Here is a 23196-nt window from a genome sequence, read left to right on the forward strand (position 1 = left end):
CTGAGATGGGGAACAAGATAAAGATGCTTCCTCTCTTCAGTTCTATAGAATCCTATACTGGAGCATAGGCGTCACAAAGCAAGATAACACTAGAAAAGACTAAAACTCGTTATTTGCAGATGACATAATTATATGTAGAAAATATAAAATAAATTACAGATGGTGCACCTTTCAATAGCTCAGCTGGGAGAGCAGAGGACTGTAGACAGGACACATGTAAAATAAACTACGGATGAACATTAACAAATGAATCTGAGTAAGGTTGCTGGATAAGATCAATATGAAAAAAGTGTATTTCTACATACCAGCAACAAAGAAAATAACATTTTAAAAGGATGCCATTTAAAACAGCATCAAAAAGGGAGTTCCCTGGTGGTCCAGTGGTTAGAACGCTGAGCTTTCACTGCTGAGAGCCCGGGTTTAATCCCTGGTCAGGGAACCAAGATCCCGAAAGCTGCACGGCATGGCCAAAAAAATAAATAAATAATAAAATAGCCTAAAAAAATTAGCTGGAAAAAAATCTACCAAAAGAAGGTGCAAGATGATACACTGAAAAATACAAACACTGCGAGGAGAGACTGAAGGCCTATCTAAATGGAAGGATATTCCTGTGCATAGTTTGGAAGATACTGTAAATATGATAATTATCCCCAAATTGATCCATAAATTCAATCTCAATCAAAAGGCCACTTCTGGGCTTTCCTGGTGGCACAGTGGTTGAGAGCCCGCCTGTCAAGGCAGGGGACATGGGTTCGTGCCCTGGTCCGGAAAGATCCCATATGCCGCGAAGCGGCTGGGCCCCGTGAGCCATGGTCGCTGAGCCTGCACATCCGGAGCCTGTGCTCCACAACGGGAGAGGCCACAACAGGGAGAGGCCCGCAAACCGCAAAAAAAAAAAAAAAAAGGCCACTTCTTTGGTGTGGCAACTGACCACTTGCTTCTAAAGTTTATATGGAAATGCAAAGGGTCAAGAATAGCAAAAACAATCTTAAGGAAAAACAATAGGGGAGGGCTTAGGCTGCCAGATAAAGGCTTTTTTTTTAACTACAGAAATTGAGACTGTAGTACTGGTACAGGGTAGAGAAACTGGCAAATGGAAAAGAACAAAAAGTCCAGAAACAGATGCATGCATAAATGGACAAATTATGACCCAGGTGACACTGCAGTTCAGAAGGATGATACCCCCCCCCAACAGAGTGGTAATGAATTAATTGAACACCACACTAAAAAAAAAAAACAAAAACCTTTATCCCCTATTTCATACCATGCACAGAAATCAATCCCAGATGAATTGATGAATTGTAGAAAAGTAAAACAATAAAGCTTCTAGAAAAAAAAAAACTTAGACTATCTTCATGACCTTGAGAGCAAGCAAAGACTTCTTCAAAACAGGTAAAAAAAAAAAAATCAATAACCATAAAGAAAAGCTAGCAAATGGAACATTAAAATCAATTTCTATTCATCAAAAGATAGCAATGAGAGTGAAAAGGCCAAACCACAGAATGAGAGAAGATATTTGCAATACGTATCTGACAAGGACTAGTATTCTGAACACGTAAAGAATGAGATAGTAAGAAAAAGTCAAATATCTCCCTATTTTTCTGAGGGGGATAAAAAAAAAGAAGACTCTTAAGATTCTTAAACAGGTACTTTATAAAAGAGGATATCCAAATGGCCAATAAACACGAAACATGCTTAATTGCATTAGTTATTAGGGAAATACAATTAAAACCACAATGAGATCCTATTGTATAAATAAAAAACCTGCCAGAATGATAGACAATAGCAAGTGTATGCAAAGATGTAGAGCAACTGGAACACATATACTGCTGGTAGTAATGCGAATTCCTTTTAAAAAATTGATATGTAATTCACCCTTTCGAAGCGACGTCAAGTTTTTAGTATATTCACAAGACTGTGCACTGTATAATTCCAGAACATTTTCATCACCCTCAAAAGAAACCCTATACCTATTAGCAGTCACTCCTCATTGCCCTCTCCTCTTGCAACCACTAATTTACTTTATGTCTCAACGCATTTGCCTATTCTGGACATTCCATATAAATGGAATCATACATTCTGACTTTTTGACTAGCTTCTTTCACTTAACATGCTTTCAAAGTACATCCATGTTGTAGCATGTATCAATACTTCACTCCTTTTTCTTTTTTGGCCACGCTGTGTGGCTTGCAGCATCCTAGTTCCCTCGGCAGTGAAGCACAGAGTCCTAACCACTAGACCACCAGGGAACTCCCATTCCTTTTTATAGCTGAAAAATACTCCATTGTATGGATATGTCACATTCTGTTTACCCATTTGTCTGCTGATGGATGTTTTGTTTGTTTCCACCTTTTAGCTATTATACATAATGCTGCTATAAACATTTGTATACAAGTTTCTGTGAGGACATACGTTCTCATTTCTGTTGGGTATATATCCAGGAGTGGAAATGCTAGGTCATGTGGTAACTATATGTTTAACCATACTGTTTTCCAAAGTGGTTGCACCATTTTACATTCCCACCAGCAATGTACAGGAGTTCTCATTTCTTCACATCTTCACCAACACTTATTTTTTATTTCAGCTGTGAAGTGGTATCTCATTGTGGCTTTGACTTGCATTTCACCAATTACTAATGACATCAAGCAACTTTTCATGTGCTTGTCATTCATATATCTCCTCTGAATTAATATCTATTCAAATACTTTGTCCATTTCAACATTGGGCTGTCTTCCTATTGTTTTAAGAGTTTTTATATATTCTGAATACCATACTCTTATCAGATATAAAATTTGCAAATATTTTCTCCCAGGAATGGGACCTCTTATAACTTTGGAAAAACTTTTGCTAAACATTTAACACCTGCTAATGCTGAATATACACATAGCCTTTGAATCCAGCAATCCATGTCTACATATACACCCAACAGAGAGGAGAACATGTTTTCCACAAGACACATTCAAGACTGTTCATAACAACACAATTAGTAACAGCAATTGGAAAACTGAAACCACCCAAACATCTTGTGGTAGGTTGACTATTGGCCCCCCAAGGATGTCCACATCCTAATCCCTGGAACCTGTGAATGCTACCTTATTCGGCAAAGGGACTCTGCAGGTGTGATTAGGATTTTGAGAGGGGGAAATTAGACTTTGGGATTCTGGTCCACCAAGTAAGGAGTTTGGAAGTCATCTCTCCATCCTAACAAGTAAAAAGCTGAACTGAAAAATCAACAATTCTTCTTAGATCTGTCAGAGGAGTGAGGTCACAGGGCCAACTGCAGTCCTTCATATTGGAGAGGTAGGCAGGTGGACACAGAGAACCACAACTTACTGAAGCAGAAACTTCCAAGCAGAAACCTCTAAGGGAGACAGTGCTGGGGTAAGAAAGCTGGAACTGTAACTGACAAATTGCTAGAGGCTCAGAGTAGACAAGTCTGAGTTAAAAACCTCCAGTTAGAAGGGGATCCCCACTGCTTTGTGAGTTTTACCTCCTGGAGCCCTACCAGGGTCTCAAAGGGAAAATCAGAGAAAAATCCCCTGGTGCTTCCAGTAGGGGAAGGAAGAAAGTAACCGTCTTGAAATAAGTCAGAGTATTCTGTTCTTAACAAGGCCTGTCCTCAAGAGAAGCCATTTTATCAGAGCCTCCTTAATTGGGGTTTATCAGAGCCTAAACAACCTGGTAGAAGGGAAATACCCAGCTCCAGCTCCCTCTAGCCATCCTGTCTCACCTATGGTGTGTAAGGGGACAGGGGGGATGGAGAAGCACTTACGAAGTTCACAGCCCAGGGACACAGGCTCACTGAGACCTAATTATAGGACTACAGAATGCCTCCCCTCCCCAACACCTCACCACCACAGTGCTAAAAGGTCTGTTCACTGGAGTTCCTTTTACCTAGTACATCATGTCCAGCTATCAACAGAAAGTTACAAGGCATAAGTAAAAGGCAAAAAAACACAGTTTGAAGAGACAGAGCAAGTATCAGATTCAGACACGGCAGAGACGTTGGAATTATCAGACCATGAATTTAAAACAACTCTGATTAATATGTTAAGGGCTTTAACAGAAAAAGTAGACACACCAAAACAGATGGCTAATGTAAGCAGAGAGATGGAAATTCTAAGAAATAATTCTTTTTTTTTGCGGTACGCGGGCCTCTCACTGTTGTGGCCTCTCCCGTTGCGGAGCACAGGCTCCGGACGCACAGGCTCAGCGGTCATGGCTCACGGGCCCAGCCGCTCCGCGGCATGTGGGATCCTCCCAGACCGGGGCACGAACCCATGTCCCCTGCATCGGCAGGCGGACTCTCCACCACTGCGCCACCAGGGAAACCCGAAATAATTCTTTTTTAAAGGTAGAGATTAAAAAAAAACCTAACAAATGATGCATGCTTTCCATGGGCTCATTAGTTGATTAGACATGGCTAAGGAAAGCATCTCTCAGCTGGAGGACCTGTCAACAGAAACTTCCAAAACTAAGAAGCAAAGAGAAAAAAGACTGGGGAAGAAAAATAGGGAACAGAATACCCAACAACTGTGAGACAACTACAAAAGTTGTAACATATACATGAAAATGCCTGAGAGAAGACAGAAAATGACAGAAAAAGTATGTGAAGCAATAATGACCGAGAATTTCCCCCAAGTTAATGTCAGATACTAAACCACAGATCCAGGAAGTTCAGAGAACACTAAGAAGGATAACCACCTCCCCAAAAAAACTACACCTAGGCATATCATATTCAAACTGCATAAAATCAAAGACTTAAAAAATCTTAAAAGAAGCCAAAGGGAAAAAACACCTATGGAGGAGCAAAGGTTAAGAATAACATCTAATTTCTTTACAGAAACCATGCAAGCAAGACGAGTGACGTGCTGAGGGAGCTTATACTGGATTACTTACGTGGGCCAAAGTTTAATCCCATGGATCCTGATACGCGGGAAGCAGCAGGGTCAGAGTGAGAAGCAATGTGATGGAAGCAGAGAGTAGAAGATGCTATGCTGTTGGCTTTGAAGATGGAGAGGGGGCCAGGAACCAAGGAATTCAGGCAGCCCCTAGAAACTGGAAAGGAAGGAAACAGATGCTCCCTGGAGCCTCCAAAAGAAACCAGCCCTGCTGACAGTTTAATTTAACCTAGTACAGCTGATTTTGGATTTCTGACCTCGAGAATGGTATGATAATAAAACTGTATTAAGCCACTAAAATTTGGTAAATTGTTACAGCAGCAATAGGAAACTAATATACACCCATCAATAGCAAACTGCAAAAATTACAGTGTATTTGCACAATGAAATACTATGGTGCAATGAGAATGGGTAACTACTGCTATAGGCAACAAAATGGAGGAACCACAGAATACTAAGAAGCCTGACACAAAAGAATATAAATGTTAAGATTCCATTTATATAAAGCTTAAAAATAAGTAAAACTTATCTACAGCTTTGGAAGAAAGGGCAGTAGTTACTTGGTGGGTGGGAGGACTGACAAGGGGCACAAGGGAAGCGCCTGGGGTGCAAATAACACCGTCTTTCTTGATCCTGATGCTGGTTATATGTGGTCACTTTGTGATATTTCAAACCATACACCTGTAACTTGTACACTCTTCTGTACTGTATACTTCAATAAAAAGTGCTAAAAAAACAAACAAAAAAGATTAAGTAGTTTAAAAACAAATTTCCTTGCAAAAATAGGGACAGGGCTTCCCTGGTGGCACAGTGGTTGAGAGTCCGCCTGCTGATGCAGGGGACATGGGTTCGTGCCCCGGTCCGGGAAGATCCCACATGCCGCGGAGCGCCTACGCCCGTGAGCCATGGCCGCTCAGCCTGTGCGTCCAGAGCCTGTGCTCTGCAACGGGAGAGGCCACAACAGTGAGAGGCCCTCATACCGCAAAAAAAAAAAAAAAAAAAAATAGGGACAAAAATAGGTTTAAACGCAGTAAACGCAAGATTTTTGATTAGTTAAAACTGAATCCCATATAAAGTGAACAATTACAATTACTTCAGGTAACAATGTAATTCTGAGGATTTTCTAGTACATCTCCAATGTCACACAGAAAAAAACATGAGTTGGTCTAGACATGCAAACACAGGAGACATACCAAAGTATACCATAATGCACAGTCTGCAATGCTCTTCATTAGTTTCACTTACTTCATCAAGTACTACTAGTTTAGAAAAACTGGTCTTTACAACACCAGGACTGCAGAACCCCTTCCGGACTGAAGATTTTATCAATGGCATTTTTCATCTCATATTTTATTAAACAAAATGTTTTTGCAAATTAATTTTTCCATGCCCACAAACATCCTAAGTTTTTCCCACACTGAAACAAATTATAACCCTCTCATATATTTTTAGTATTTACATTCACCCATTAGGAGACAAATACTATTATAAAACCAAACAGATTTTAAAGTTCTAATGAAAGAATTATGTTTGATAGTAGAGGTACTGTCCTCAAATATTTTGTTGAAAAAAAAATCTTTGGAATATATATTTTAAAGTTATAACAAAGATCAATGCAAATGGTAGTAACCATTGTCCCCCAATTATCTGAAATTACACAATAGGTCAAATGTACATGTGTTCTTTAGCTGAACTTCAGTAGGAAAATCAAACTGTTCTCATGAAGGTTCCAAAACAAGGACTAAAATCTGAGTATTGAAAAGGTGGAACTATTACCAGGTGATCTCACCTGTAAGGGAGTAGCTATGTTTCAGTGCACTTGCCAAACTTTTAAAACAGCTTGTGTCCATTAAATAATGATATAAGGCTCTATTTTTACTACTAGGAATGCTGATGTAAGATTCTGTAGTTCAAGACATGTTTATGGGGAAGACGTACTGATCAAGGTAAATTCCTTTGACAAGGCAGTGAATCTCATGTACTCATCTCTTAGAAAGAAGATCAGAAAGCTTAATAATCCTATTAAGTCAAAACACTTTAAAATACTAACAAATCTTATTCATTATATGATAAATACAAATTTAAATATAAGAGAATGCAACAAGTTATTTGAACCTGAATGCAGAGAATAAATACTTTATTAACTGATTATAGTTGAAAGTCACAAACAAAAAAGGGGTATATTAAGGCAGAGCCATATATATATATATCAATATATATAGATATATAGATATATATATATATATGTAGATATATATATATATAGACAAATCCAAAGACTGTTACCTCTTTACATTTTAACAACCTCTGCATTTTTCTTTTACACATTTAGGCAGTGTGCTTTCTTTTCTTCTCAGTTAAAGAAACAAATCTTGACCAATATTTCTAAATCATATTTTGATGACAACTTACAGGATCATGGATTGAGACAATGACTAGTGTATGAAATGCTATCTGATCATTTTCTCAGCATATTCCATGTGTGGTGGTATATTTACGTTGGTGTGGAAAATCTGACAACTGATCTTCCTTTCCAGCAAAACTAACACATAATTTTTTTTTAATGATTTTTTAATAGTCTTAACTAAAATAAGCTTGGACTTCCTTCCAAGTAAGTCGAATGCCCAAAGCATATTATTTTCTGCCCTTCTCAAACCCTCCTATATGTTTTAAGTAGCCTTTAGAATATGATCACATGGCTGTATTTCAGATCTATAAATTTGAGTTTTTCAAAATCCAAAATTACTTCCTTACGCAAAGTGGCAATGCAAATAGCAATCCTACATAGTGTAGGATAATTTTTCTTCTGTATACTTCCCTTTTATAAAATGGGCAACCACATACACAAAAAAGACATGAATTTATTAGTCCATCTGAAAAAGCACTCCAGCTCCCTAATTCCACTTTTGAAGGAGAAGGCAGAGGCAAGTTTACATTATCCCAGAAAACTGAATAAATGGCTTTATTTGGTATCTTCAAGAAGCTTCTCCTTCCGTAGGAGATGCGGGTGTTGCAGGAGAAGCTGTAACTGGTTTTCGTGCAATTCTGTCTAGTTCCGCGTGAACATCTGATAGGACAGGCTTCTGGCCTATTTAAAGGAAAAGAAACCAAGATTTAGACATAAGTCAAAATATCCTTAACACCAATGTGTCTTCATTTAACAATTGCCAACAGTTTCATTAACTTTATCTAAAACACAGTTATATAAACATCCTTAATTTAAAAATAAATTCCCTTTTTTTTTTTTTTCTTTTTTGGCCTCACCACGCAACATGCAGGATCTTAGTTCCCTGACTAGGGAGCGAACCTGCACCCCCTGCAGTGGAAGCACAGTCTTAACCACTGGACTGCCAGGGAAGCCCCTAAATTCCCTCATTTTAAATTATGGCGTCTGTTATCAAATAGAAGTAAAACTAGCACCTACCATTTAATCTCATAAAGGTATACTTTTTTAAAGGCATAGAATAAGAACAGTAAAAAACAAAAATAGCAACAAAATTTCGGAATTTGGAAAGATGAGTGAGTGGTAATTAAATCAGCAGTACTGAGAAAGGTAATCTTCAATACTGAGAGTGTGAGAAGCCAGAAAATAATTCAATTTATACCCAGAAACCTGTAAAATGTTCAAAAATGGTAGCTGCAGGTACTTGTGAAAAAGGTGGCAAGAAGGTGTGATTAAAAAAGGAGAATGGGTTAAAAAATCTGCCTGAGGAGCAATTATAAAAACAACAAAAGGAAAAGACTTCATCAAAATTCAAAACTTTTGTGCTTCATAGGACACTCAAGAAAGTGAAGGGATAACCAACACGGGGAGAAAACATTTGCAAATTCTATATCTGATAAGGGTCTAGTAAAGAGAATATATAAAAAACACTTAGAACTCAACAATAAGAGAAATAACCCGATTTTAAAATGGGCAAAGGATTTGAATAGACATTTCACCAAAGAAGATATACAAATGGTTATTAAACACATGAAAAGATTCTCAACATAATTAACTATCAGGGAAATGCAAATCAAAACCACAATGAGATACAACTTCACAGCCAAAATGATGGCTCTAACCAAAAAGATGGACAAGTGGTGATCATTTTATAATGTATAAAAATATCAAATCACTGTGTTGTACACCTGAAACTAATATATTATAAATCAATTATATTTCAATTAAAACACACACACACACACACACACAAATAGAGAAACATTTTTGACTTGGTTAAGCAAAACCAAAAAAACAAAACAACTAAAACACAAAGATGAACAATAACAACTGTTGGAAGGGATGGAGAAAAACTGGGGCCCTCATAAACTGCTGGTGGGAATGTAGAATGGTATAGCATTTTGGAAAACACTTTGGCGGTTCTTTAAAAATTTAAACAGAGTTACCACATGACCCAGCAATTCCACTCCTAGATATATACCCAGGAGAAATGAAAACATATGTCCATCAACTGATAAATGGAAAAATAAAGTATGTATGCATATCTATACAATGGAATTTTTTCAGCAGTAAAAAAAAACAAAATATTGATACATATGCTACAACATGGATGAACCTCGGAAACATTATTTTAAAGAAGGCATATACTATATGACTCCATTTATATGGACTCTCCAGATAGGCAAATACAAAGAGACAGAAAACATTGTTTGTTGCCTAGGAGGACTTCAGGGGAGGGAAGAATAACTGCTAATAGGCTGGACGTTAGGCAAGGATAACTGCTAATAGGTTGGATGTTTCTTTTTAGTGAGAAGAAAATGTTCTAAAATTAGATTATGGTAATGGTTTACGTATGTCTGTAAATATACTAAAACTTTGAATTGTACACTTTAAATGAGCAAAGTTCATGGTATGTAAATTATATCTCAATAAAACTGTTTTAAAAAAAAAAAGCTCCAGGTAACTATACCTGACTTTTTGGCAGATGGTGGCAAACCACTGCTTCCACCTCCAGCCCCACCTCCAGGGCTACCACCACCAACACCAGGGCCTCCTGGGGAACCAGTCTTTTTACTCAGCAAACTATTGAAGAAATTTGCCAGGACACCTTCACTTGTAGCTCCAGCTACAAAAAAAAAAGGTTAAGATAAAAAACTTGTACTCAAAGCATTCAACTTTTCTATAAATTATTATTGTAGAATTATACACAGAAAATGTTCCAAATTCAAGTTTAATCTTTTGAGGCTGGGTAACTTCTCTAATCTACTCATATATAAAACAAAATATGAGTGTTAAGAGCGTAAGATAATTATTAAAAAATTAGAGAGTTATTTTTAAAAGGCAAAAGGCATTTAAAACAGATTGTTAGATGCAAATATATCTCTCTTTTGAAAGGCGTTCTTCAAAAATATAACTGTTGAGAAATATTTCCTTCAAGTATTACAAAAAGTTACCCAATGCTATATGAAAACCAGTAGGAGTTCTAAGATATTAATGGGCAAAGGATAGCAATAAACAATTCACAGAAGAAAAATACAAACAGAAAGGAAATACTAGGGGGGAAAGCTCTTATTAGTTAGTACTTAGAGAATGCTGATTAGATTGTGGGCAAACTGCAACACTCAATGTTGATGACATGTAAATTGAAAAATCCATTTGAGAAACATCACCAAAAGGCATAAAAAGGTACAAACTCTCACCTACTAATCCCACTTATGGCAATTATTCCTATAGAAATAACTATAATGCATATAGTTTTTTCCTTTATGTTAACTGCAGATAACCCATTATAGGAAAAACATGAATTTCTTCAATGACCTACCATAGCAGAATGATTAAATATAACACAAAGCTTTCATAAAGCTCACAGCACAGAGATGATATGTTAAGACTACACCATAAAATGGTTCACAGTCTGACTGACTATGAGATTGTATTGACAGACACAAAGATTAGAAGCTATTGAATAAAAATGAAAATAGCTAAAGCAAAATGTGGAATGACTCTAGGTAGATTTCTATTGTTAAATGTATTGTGTTGCTTTCTCTAAGAAAGAGAGAAATGTACCTTTCATGTTTGGATCAATTTTTTTTGACCCAGCAGGGATGGGTGACACGCTGGCAACATTGGACGACACAGATCTATTTGATGTTCGAGGGGAGCCTCCTGGGACTCTTGGCGAGGCATCCTAAGTAAAAATAGGAAAGCCATAATTACAGAACCCTGGAACTTTCAACTTCACAGAAATTATCACAAAAAGAAACTACTTTGCAACTGTCCCCCATATCTTCTACTGGTCCCTTTACGCTGCAAGCCCTGGGCAGAAGTGTTTAGCAATTGTGCCCTCATTATTAGAATACCAGAGACCCACTGCATTTTAGAATACTAACTTTCCCTTCAACGGAAAAAGAAGAACATATTGAATATGAGGTGTGGTTATGAGTATAAGCTTGGGAGTCAGATCTGGACTCCAATCTGGACTTGCATCCCATCCCACCAGCTGTAAAACCTCAGGCAAGCCATGATGTCCTCCAAAGCCTCCATTTCCCCACCAGCAAAATGGGGGACCTGCCTCATCTGGCTGTTGTGAGGATTTATAAAATAGCACATATAAACGGTTTGGCACAGTAACTCATGTGGGACAAATGTTGCAAAATAGGTATTTATGATTTCAATATTCTAAAGGGAGTGAAGTTTTATCTTTTAAAATCTCACAAATTCCAGGAGAATCCTTAATTCAAGCTTATATCAAAGCATACCCATTTGAGACAGGTATATAATTAAGAAAAAAAGAACTAAAACAATATGCACTGCATTTTAGTAATTTTGTCAAAATCTGTAATACTGACCACAGGCCTTCCAGCTGCAGTTGGTGGTTGCTTTGCTAAAAGGGACTGAAAAACACACAAAAACTCTAGGTTAGATATTCAGGCATGTATTGCTGTATTTTTAAAGAAAATATGTACAAGAATAGTTTAACCATTAATCATACTAAGTCTGTTTCTGATGTAATTTCATACCTGTAGCTTCATAAGAAACACTTGGTCATCTTCTGCCACAATTTCCTTCTCATGCACAAACTGAAATGAGCAACGCATAAATGAGCAAGTCTCAATATATTATGTTAATGTCATTCACAACTTACTCTCTAGATTAGAATAATTTTTTTAAAAAACACCAAGAATATGAACATTACCTAAACCATATTTACATGGGTGAGCTGCCCTCCCCAAGGCCCTACAGCAGAGTTGTCCGATACCTATCTGCAATAATATAAATATCCTATATCTGTGCTGTGCAATACGTTAGCCTGTAGCTACTGAGCAGCTGAAATGTGGCTACTGTAACTGAGAAACTGAATTTTTAATTTTATTTAGTTTTACTTAATTTATATTTAAAAGCTGTATGTGACTAGTAGCTACTGTATTAGACAGCACAACCTGAGAGCCACAGGCATATCAGTCATGCTTATAAAATCTGCTAAGCAACAGTTAGGTGTTTTAAAAGGGCCAATAATATCCCAGCTGAGTGAAAATCAACTTGTCCCTGGTTTCCCTGAAATAAAAACATAATGCCTCTTCTACCGGCTGAATAATAAGAAAAAAAAAGGAGTTGCAAATGTCTCCTGCTCCTCCTATTTCTGTACAAGGCACGCCATAGTCTATTTTCCACCCAGTAGCCAGAGCGATCCTTTGAAAGGTTAGGTCAGATTATATCACTCCTGTGCTCAAACTCGCCCCCCCACCCCCATCACTTTCCATCCCACTCAGCATGAAATCCAAAGTCCTGACTGCGGCCTAATGATGAGGCCTTTCTCTCCTACCACTCTGGCCCTCTGGGGCTCTTTTCCAGCCTCTCTGGCCCCCTCACACACTCCTGCCTCAGGGCATGTGCACTTCCTGCTCCCTGTGCCTTCAACATTCTCCCCTCTCATCAGAGACATGCCCTCATCATTTCTAAAACTGCAGCCCTCCCCACCTCGGTCCTCTCATTCACCCTTCCCTCACTCGGCTTCATTTCCATAGCACTGATCACCACTTGAGAGGTGGCATATATACTGATTCACTACTGCATCACCCTCCTATTCAGCACCTAAATAGTGCCTAAACAGCGGCTCAATAAATATTTGCAAAATGAATAAAAGACAACTTAGAGCACAATTTTGCTGGTAAAAGAGAGAATGGGAAAAATTGGGGTTTTTTTTTTGATGTGTGCATTTCTTTTAACAGACAACCAAACCAAGTAACACACCAACTGATTTTTCATTTGACATTACTTTTCTTATTTCTAACTACTTAATGTAAATATTTGAGTTCTTAATTAAGAACTTTATTATATGTTAAATCAAAATTACTTTTTCCTGAAACACGTTCAAATTAGCCAGTGAGAAGTACTACATGCAAACGCTCATTTTTATACAACTTTTCATAAGCATCTATACTATCTAACCATAAATCACCATATACTGCTTAGCAAAATCAAGATATATAAAAGAAGAATACCTCCTGAAACGAGATTTAATAGTTATAAGAATGACATGTAACAGTAAAGACTAAAATTAAATCTAGGAACCTGGCAGCCCCTGGACAGCTGTGGGCTAGTATGAATAACTAATGACCATGAAGATGCAAGATCTGCCTAGACAGACAGAAGCCAATACAATTATTCTAACAAGGTATTCTCGGCTTTTGGTTGAGCTCTAGGTTGTAAAGTACACAACTTGATAGAAAAGGACCCCCTTACCTTTCTACCTACAATCTTAAAATTATGGACTTCCCTCTCAGTTTAAAAGCCTAAATATTAAGACTACATACTAAAACTGTTACCTTTCGGACAGGTGGTTTACTTATGATGTCTTCAAAATTATCTTCTGCTTTAAACATTTGAAAATTTTCATGTAATATTCCTATCTTCTTATCATTATCCCACCCTGCTGGACTAGAAAGAAATGCACATGACAAATTCTCAAGCGTTTATATAGTCATTCTTTCATTCAATCCATGATCATATTAAGGGGAATATTTTTATGAAGTTAAATTTGACAAATTATGGAAAATTAATCAGTTTTATTATAATACTCAAGTTTACTAATTTCTACTTAAAATTATTATCAATCTTCCTGATTTTAAAACTGTCATTACAGGTTTCTTGGGGAGAAGGTAGTAATTATTTTTACCTCCCAATTTATTCAGATAACTTTTCAAAGCATGTCTAGATTATACATTGGGTCCTTTATGTATCATAACCAATTAGTGAGTAGATACATTGATATATGCACCCAATAGATAGTTTAGTTATAATAGCAAGCCTTTCAAAAGGGTTCAGGCCAGCAGTAAAACTAAAAGGCAAAGATAAATAAATCAAGGCAGGTTATAAATAAAACAATCTAGGAACAGATTCTCACCTACTCATCATGGAAAAGTCTACTGGTCTCACTTCAAATGAAAATGAGATGATGATGATGATACACCATCGAACTGGAGCAACAACACATGATAAAACAATACATTTAAGAGTATACTTACATAAATACTGCATCTTTTTCCACAACAATAGCAGGAATCTTATAGGGAAATCCATAGAGTTTCTGAACAATGTATTTATATACTAAATCTATATTTTTGTTTTCTTTTACTGAAGTGTAAATAAGTGCTGCACCATCTGAATGAACACCGTTAAAGAAATTTTTGGACAAACTCCATCAACAGGTACCATAAAATTTTGTGTTCTCAGCTTAGCATTTATACATATTGGTTTCAAAAATAATTTCCAAAGGTATAATTACATGGTAATCAAGGCTTTCAAAACTATAAAATACTTATATACAGGCTAAGATGCAAATAAAACTATCTCTACATAATTGATTTAACTTAGGAGGGCAAAAATCTCATTAGCCAAGAAAGTAAAGGTAAATTTAATAACTGACACCACTACTACCTCTACATTTAAAGCATATGAAGAGGCAATGTATTTTTGTCTTTAACCTTCCTAAACTTCATGAAGGAGGGATATTATTTATCAAAAACTGTTTTGCCTTTTCAACAAAAGTGGTTTGCACTAGTGTCTCTTATAGTTTTTACTAGTCCAGGAATTAGGACTTTGGGGAGAAAGCTCAGGAGATCCACTGAACAGAGAAGATGAACCATCAAGAACCATCAGGAAGCTTTCAGGAACAATCCAAGGCAAAAGTAGACTTCATGACCAAAATGCTAGCACTAGCCATTGGGTCTCAAGAGAGATGGTGACTCAGGCCAAGAGGAAATGATGAGACTAGTCTAACTTCTGAATTAGGATACTCGTATTTTCTAGGACACAAACCAAGGCTTATGAACCTTAAAATGGTATTGGCTAAATACTACTTGTCGTAATACTTAATTTGGTAAAAACAAACATCATAATCTTAAGTAAATGCTTAATTGTGTGAACTTTTCATGAATGATCTTTCTCACAAGAGCCAATTTATAATTTGGAAGATTTACACAGCTGGAAATTTTACAATGCAATTAAAATTTTTTAATTTTTAAAATACAGATGATTTTGAATTGTTGTCCTCACTGACACACACACACACACACACACACACACACACAACCCTCTCACTATCTTTTTTTTTTTTTAACTTATTTATTTATTTTTGGCTGTGTTGGGTCTTTGTTGTTGCATACAGGCTTTCTCTAGTTGTGGTGAGCTGGGGGCTACTCTTCGTTGCAGTGCACAGGCTTCTCACTGCAGTGGCCTCTCGTTGCAGAACATGGGCTCTATGCGCATGGGCTTCAGTAGTTGTGGCTCACAGGCTCTAGAGTGCAGGCTCAGTAGTTGTGGCGCATGGGCTTAGTTGCTCCACGGCATGTGGGATCTTCCTGGCAGGGCTTGAACCCATGTCCCCTGCATTGGCAGGCGGATTCTTAACCACTGCGCCACCAGGGCAGCCCCCCTCTCACTATCTTGAAGTGATTTCTTGTTTTGTATTCTTTTAAAATCAACCAGCTCTACTAAAGGTCTGTAATTATTGTAGTGGACAGTCTCCTTCCTGATTACATCTCTATATGTACATTTCCAAGTGTAGCTTTAAATAAATGTTTAAAGAGACTGTTTGTTCTCAAATTTTCTAATCTGCAAAGATAACAAAAAGGGCTATCAACACCTACTTCAATTACTTCTTTTTGTTTTCTTTTGCAGACAAATGCCCTTTAATTCAATCCAACTAATCATTATGTGACATGAGAAGAGAAAGTGCCATGGAGGACAAAGTACTGAAGGAAAAAGGGAAAAGGGAAACTCCCAGTGTCAAGTGATCTTATTCATTATTCAACGAGGCTCTTGCCAAGTGGTCCTTAAATTAAACGTCCATTAATGACGATGAAAAACTACAGATACTATAAACATGTGTACATTACTTATTCCTGTCTACTCCTACTATCTATCATTTCTTCACTTTTCAGACCCAAAAGCTTTGATTGGTGAATGCAACTGCAAAACATCTGATCCAAGGGGGCAAGTGAGAACACCTCTCTTTGGTGCTCTCAAGCTGTCTGAAGTTTTCAACACGAAATTCTCTTAAAAGCATTCACTCATTTTATCCTTTGTTTAGTTGTAAATGTTATTCACTGGCTCATATAATCCTTGCAACCTAGACTACACAAGATTCCTTATGCTAGGTTTTTTAACCTTGTGATCATCAGAATTACCCAGAAAGCTTTTTTAAAATTCAGCATAGATTCTCCAGCCTCCCCTTGGAATGTTCCAATTCAGTAAGTCTTAGATGGGCACCGCCAGATTTAAAAACCATTGCATTAGACTATAGTGGAGATAACAGTAAACAAATTAAAAACAAGAACACACAAACCCAAATATTGATCTTTCCCTACCACCCACCCCCAAGAAATGAATACCAGTTTTCTGCAAGAATGTTTTCAATGCCAACTCATTAGAATTTTCTACATAAGTCTGATCATTATTTTTCTTAATCACAGTAGTTTAAAAACAGCAAATCAAAGTTACATATTTCAATACTTGCTTTTATATCTCAAAATACCTAGATATAAATGATTTGGGAATTGAAATTTCCAACCAGAGGCAGGAGGAAAAAAGTTTATGGAATTTCTGAAGTCATCGATTTATTCCTTTACTTAAACAAACAAACAAGCAAACAGCTAAGGAACACTGCACCAATCAATGTATTAAAAGGATACACTGTAAACAAAACTTCCGGATATGAGACTGAATAAAATCGAAATGCTCATCTCTGTAGTCATGTTCTTTCTCCAACACACTAATGGCATCACACTAATGGGTTAAAATAATTTAAAAAACAATATTAACTTTAAATAATAATATAATGATTTAAACAGTTCAATGTTGGGTGAGGGAATATCACAAAACTACCACTCTGATACAGTGACTCATCAGTAGAACCTAGAATATTAATTACTCCTATATGTCTAGAGACTTTTAGTTGGAGTCGTAAGACTAATGAATACTTTTATTTCTTTAAAAAGCTCTGATTTCTATGATATATTGAATGAGATGAGAACACCAAAGAGAAAGTTTTAGTACATAAAGGAATGAAGAATAACAGGACAAGCTTATAATGGGCGGTCATACTTGCTAACTCAACGACTTATGTCCTAGAACAAAGTTTTTAAGATCTAAAATCTATTCTAGTTCTATAAAACACTCTGTATATCCAGGGAGTCTGCACCTCTCACTATTTCCCCTTTGTTCCTCTGCTTATTTGATAGCTCTTAATTGACCTTTATTTCTTTTCTGGTGCTTTTATTCACTCTCACTTCAATTTCACCAACAGCAAAAAAGGGGAATTACAGGCTATTTCTGAAATGTCACCTGTACAATCAATGAAACAATTCTGAATTCTGCTTGCTACAAAAAAAATGTTAGGAAAAAAATTAAGGCATGTTCAAACATCATGATATCCAACTAACTTCATCAAAACTTTTGTGAATTGAAGGTTATGAAATTTAAAAATAAACAATGTCCATCATACCTAATATTAGTTTGGGGGCAAATTTGATGTCATTTTTTTTGATATGTAATTTTTTGTTATGCATATATATAACATAGGACAGTCTCCTTAAATAAACATGATATAGCATACTGTCTATGTTATAGAACACTGAGTAATTATTTCAAAGTATTAAAGATACTTATATTATTATATTGTTGACTTATGACATTTTTGGTGAAGCATGATAGTTTAGTAAACTTTTTAAAACATTTTTAACTGAAATATGAGGATCTGGCAAGAAACCTAGTCTCTCTGTCTCAATTTCAAGCGTCTTTAAACTGAGTTGAACTACTATTCTTCATCTATCCTGAGACACACATTCCCCCATCCCCCCACACACTTTAAAAGCTCTTAAACTGAAGCAGAACTGACAGTGTCTTTGATTCTGTGAAATACTGTAGATGATCTCTTTTGGCTTGAAAATTTTATGAATCTATGACTCATCTGATACTGATTCAGGTCCCCTGAAAGCTTGACATTTTTTCTTTGAAAAATAAAGGGCTTTTTATAAGGCAAGTTGTGGTGTAAAAACAGGAAAATATCTGCCAATAAACAGCTCTTTGCCAAACAAAATAAAACCCAAACAAACCACAGACAAAAGGATTCTATTGTAAGAGTTTAAGCACAATTTTATGCAAAAGATATAAGTAACAATTAACTACACCTGAATCACCATTTGAAAAGCAGACAATAGACTTTGACTTAATTATTTTAAATGCTCCCCCCACATTCCTTTGTTATTGATAATTTTTGTAGTGTTTAAAGTAAAACTTAAGCTATATTTAAAACTTCTTATATTTTTATTCCAAAGGTGAACAAATTCCACACCCTCCTTCACTCAGATGTGAAAATTTTACATTACAAAAAGCATAATAATTTTAGATCTCAAAAGCGTTTATATGTTCTGTAATTATCTTAACTATTCCATGGCTTACACAGTAAAGACATACTACTTAGGACCAAATAGGAAGAAGGTGAACTTTAAATTATTTTTTAAAGGAAATTTGATTGTATTATAAAGTGTATACAGTGACAGAACTAAATTAACAGAATTTTTATAATAGTAATCCTACCAGAATCTCTTAAATAAAGGCCTTTGATAACTGCATATCAACTTTACATAATGAGTATTGATACATCTTTAAAATTAAGTCTATTTTAAGTACATTTTCTAATATCAAGATATTAGTATATAAAACTTACTGTGGAAAAATATTTTATTTTATGAAGTTGATAGTTTTCATCTTACCTGTAACTATCTCTACTAAACTGACTATACAATTTGAAGTCTAACTGGAATTAGGAAAATGAAATTTGATCACAAATTTTAGAATATCTGAAGTAACATTTTCTTTCAAAGAAAACTATGATTAAGTTCACAAAACAAACATGTGAATATCATTCAATATTTTAAACTATTATATCTTCTTATTAAGAAAAGTTACCTAGGAAAACTAATGTGTCAACTCCAAAAGGAGCCTAGAAAATAAAACAGTTGTTCATCCTTGGTTAGCATCAGTAGTAGAATCTGTAGGAAGCAAACTAACCTTTGTGCAAACTACTAGTACTGGAATGCCCAAGTTCTGTGTAAGTGTATCTGCACCCAGAGGTAAAACCACACTGTCGTCTTTGTCTTCCTGTGATGCGGTAGTTCTTCTCTGAGGAGAAGCTGGGAAATCTTCTCCTGGCTCTACGTATTCTTGAAAGTCTCTAATCACTGAAAATCAAAGTAAATAATTTAATACATAGTTTAGAAATGGCTTTTTATTTCGGCAGGTAGCTTTTCTGCCGTCTAAATACATATGTTACTAGAATTCACACTTAGTCTTGTGTAAGAAACAAAAAGGTTTTGAGAAATCCAATTCAAAGACAGTACAGAAACTCTGGACCCACATTAATTATCAGGAGGCAGAATAAAACACTGAGTGGCTCCAAAGAGTGGGGTTCAATGCAGGCCTGGTTCAATCTGTGCAAATTACTGTGGGCAAGTCACAACTGAGCTCTGTCCCTCTACCCGCTCTAATTCACAAAGAGCACTGAAAGGATAGAAGAAAAAATAAATACGTGGGGGGGGGAAGGTTTCCACAATCTAAAAGACAGTTCCAGATGGCTTTCTAATATTAACTTCCTTTCTCAAAACCCTTTATTCAGGTCTCCTCCTCTTTACCTAGGTGCAATCTTGAGCCATGTTTACCCTATAACCCCCATAAAAACTAGGGAGATATTATCAATACTAGTAAGTTTTTAGAAATCGTTTGCAAAATTGTCAAAACCTTCACTTAAAAAAAGTTAATGTGGGAGAGGAACCAAGATGGCAGAGTAGAAGGACGTGCTCTCACTCCCTCTTGCAAGAACACCAGAATCACGACTAGCTGCTGTACAATCATCGACAGGAAGGCACTGGAACTCACCAAAAAAGATACCCCACATCCAAAGACAAAGAAGAAGCCACAATGAGACGGTAGGAGGGGCCCAATCACAGTAAAATCAAACCCCATAACTGCTGGGTGGGTGACTCACAGACTGGAGAACACTTATACCACAGAAGTCCACCCACTGGAGTGAAGGTTCTGAGCCCCACATCAGGCTTCCCAACCTGGCGGCCCGGCAATGGGAGGAGGAATTCCTAGAGAATCAGACTTTGAAGCCTAGTGGGAATTGATGGCAGGACTTCGAAGGACTGGGGGAAACAGAGACTCCACTCTTGGAGGGCACACACAAAGTAGTGTGTGCATCAGGACCCAGGGGAAGGAGCAGTGACCCCAGGGAAGACTGAACCAGACCTACCTGCTAGTGTTGGAGGGTCTCCTGCAGAGGCAGAGGGTGGCTGTGGCTCACTGTGGGGACAAGGACACTGGCAGCAGCAGTTCTGGGAAGTACTCCTTGGCGTGAGCCCTTCCAGAGTCTGGCATTAGCCCCACCAAAGAGCCCAGGTAGGCTCCAGTGTTTGGTTGCCTCGGGCCAAACAACCAACAGGGAGGGAACCCAGCCCGACCTATCAACACTCAAGTGGATTAAAGTTTTACTGAGCTCTGCCCACCAGAGCAAGAGTCAGCTCTACCCACCACCAGTCCCTCCCATCAAGCCTCTTAGATAGCCTCATCCACCAGAGGGCAGACAGCAGAAGTAAGAAGAACTACAATCCTTCAGCCTGTGGAACAAAAACCACATTCACAGAAAGATAGACAAGATGAAAAGGCAGAGGGCTATGTATGTACCAGATGAAGGAACAAGATAAAACCTCAGAAAAACAACTAAATGAAGTGGAGATAGGCAACCTTCCAGAAAAAGAATTCAGAATAATGATAGTGAAGATGATCCAGGAACTTGGAAAAAGAATGGAGGCAAAGATCGAGAAGATGCAAGAAATGTTTAATAAAGATCTAGAAGAATTAAGGAACAAACAGAGATTAACAATACAATAACTGAAATGAAAACTACACTAGAAGGAACCAACAGCAGGATAACTGAGGCAGAAGAACAGATAAGTGACCTGGAAGACAGAATAGTGGAATTCACTGCTGCGGAACAGAATAAAGAAAAAGAATGAAAATAAATGAAGACAGCCTAAGAGACCTCTGGGACAACATTAAACGCAACAACATTCGCATTATAGGGTTCCCAGAAGGAGAAGAGAGACAGAAAGGAGCAGAGAAAATATCTGAAGAGATTATAGTCAACAACTTCCCTAACATGGGAAAAGAAATAGCCACCCAAGTCCAGGAAGCACAGCAAGTCCCATACAGGATAAACTCAAGGAGAAAAATGCCGAGACACATAGTAATCAAATTGGCAAAAATTAAAGACAAAGAAAATTATTGAAAGCAGCAAGGGAAAAATGAAAAATAACATACAAGGGAACTCCCATAAGGTTAACAGCTGATTTCTCAGCAGAAACTCTACAAGCCAGAAGGGAGTGGCATTATATACTTAAAGTGATGAAAGGCAAGAACCTACAACCAAGATTACTCTACCTGGCAAGGATCTCATTCAGATTTGATGGAGAAATCAAAAGCTTTACAGACAACCAAAAGCTAAGAGAATTCAGCACCACCAAACCAGCTCTACAAGAAATGCTAAAAGAACTTCTCTAAGTGGGAAACACAAGAGAAGAAAAGGATCTACAAACACAAACCCAAAACAATTAAGAAAATGGTCATAGGAACATACATATCGATAACTATGTTAAACGTGAATGGATTAAATGCCCCAACCAAAAGACACAGGCTCGCTGAATGGATACAAAAACAAGAGCCATCTATATGCTGTCTACAAGAGACCCACTTCAGACCTAGGGACACATACAGACTGAAAGTGACGGGATGGCAAAAGATATTCCATGCAAATGGAAATCAAAAGAAAGCTGGACTAGCAACACTCATATCAGATATAATAGACTTTAAAATAAAGAATGTTACAAGAGACAAGGAAGGACACTGCATAATGATCAAGGGATCAATCCAAGAAGAAGATATAACAATTATAAATATATATGCACCCAACATAGGAGCACCTCAATACATAAGGCAACTGCTAACAGCTATAAAAGAGGAAATAGACAGTAGCACAATAATAGTGGGGGACTTTAACACCTCACTTACACCAGATCATCCAAAATGAAAATAAATAAGGAAACACAAGCTTTAAATGACACAAGAGACCAGATAGATTTAATTGACATTTATAGGACATTCCATCCAAAAACAGCAGATTACACTTTCTTCTCAAGTGCGCACGGAACATTCTCCAGGATAGATCACATCTTGGGTCACAAATCAAGCCTCAGTAAATTTAAGAAAATTGAAATCATATCAAGCATCTTTTCTGACCACAACACTATGAGATGAGAAATGAATTACAAGGAAAAAAACGTAAACAACACAAACACATGGAGGCTAAACAATACGTTACTAAATAACCAAGAGATCACTGAAGAAATCAAACAGGAAATCAAAAAATACCTAGAGACAAATAACAATGAAAACACGATGATCCAAAACCTATGGGATGCAGCAAAAGCAGTTCTAGCAGGGAAGTTTATAGCTATACAAGCTTACCTCAAGAAACAAGAAAAATCTCAAATAAACAATCTAACCTTACACCTAAAGGACCTAGAGAAAGAAGAATAAACAAAACCCAAAGTTGGCAGAAGGAAAGAAATCATAAAGATCAGAGCAGAAATAAATGAAATAGAAACAAAGAAAACAATAGCAAAGATCAACAAAACTAAAAGCTGGTTCTTTGAGAAGATAAACAAAATTGATAAACAATTAGCCAGACTCATCAAGAAAAAGAGGGAGAGGACTCAAATCAATAAAATTAGAAAT

At 36.9% G+C, this 23196-nt stretch overlaps 1 protein-coding gene across 1 annotated transcript in view; it reads right to left on the minus strand.

Annotated features, from left to right (window-relative positions):
- Window positions 1-7021: 7021 nt before the first annotated feature.
- Window positions 7022-23196, minus strand: part of DYNC1LI1 (dynein cytoplasmic 1 light intermediate chain 1) — a 45456-nt gene continuing 29281 nt past the window's right edge. Inside the window, exons 5-13 of the mRNA XM_082663837.1 lie at window positions 19417-19586; window positions 17037-17130; window positions 14370-14505; window positions 13671-13782; window positions 11865-11924; window positions 11694-11738; window positions 10912-11032; window positions 9815-9970; window positions 7022-7989 (exon numbers count right to left, since the gene is read on the minus strand). Coding sequence (XP_082519963.1) covers window positions 7877-7989; window positions 9815-9970; window positions 10912-11032; window positions 11694-11738; window positions 11865-11924; window positions 13671-13782; window positions 14370-14505; window positions 17037-17130; window positions 19417-19586 — 1007 coding nt within the window. The 3' untranslated portion in view covers window positions 7022-7876. The remainder of the gene's footprint in view (window positions 7990-9814; window positions 9971-10911; window positions 11033-11693; window positions 11739-11864; window positions 11925-13670; window positions 13783-14369; window positions 14506-17036; window positions 17131-19416; window positions 19587-23196) is intronic.

The sequence above is a fragment of the Grampus griseus genome, assembly GCF_964374135.1.
Source record: "Grampus griseus genome assembly, chromosome: 10".
NCBI classification, from domain to species: Eukaryota; Metazoa; Chordata; class Mammalia; order Artiodactyla; family Delphinidae; genus Grampus; species Grampus griseus.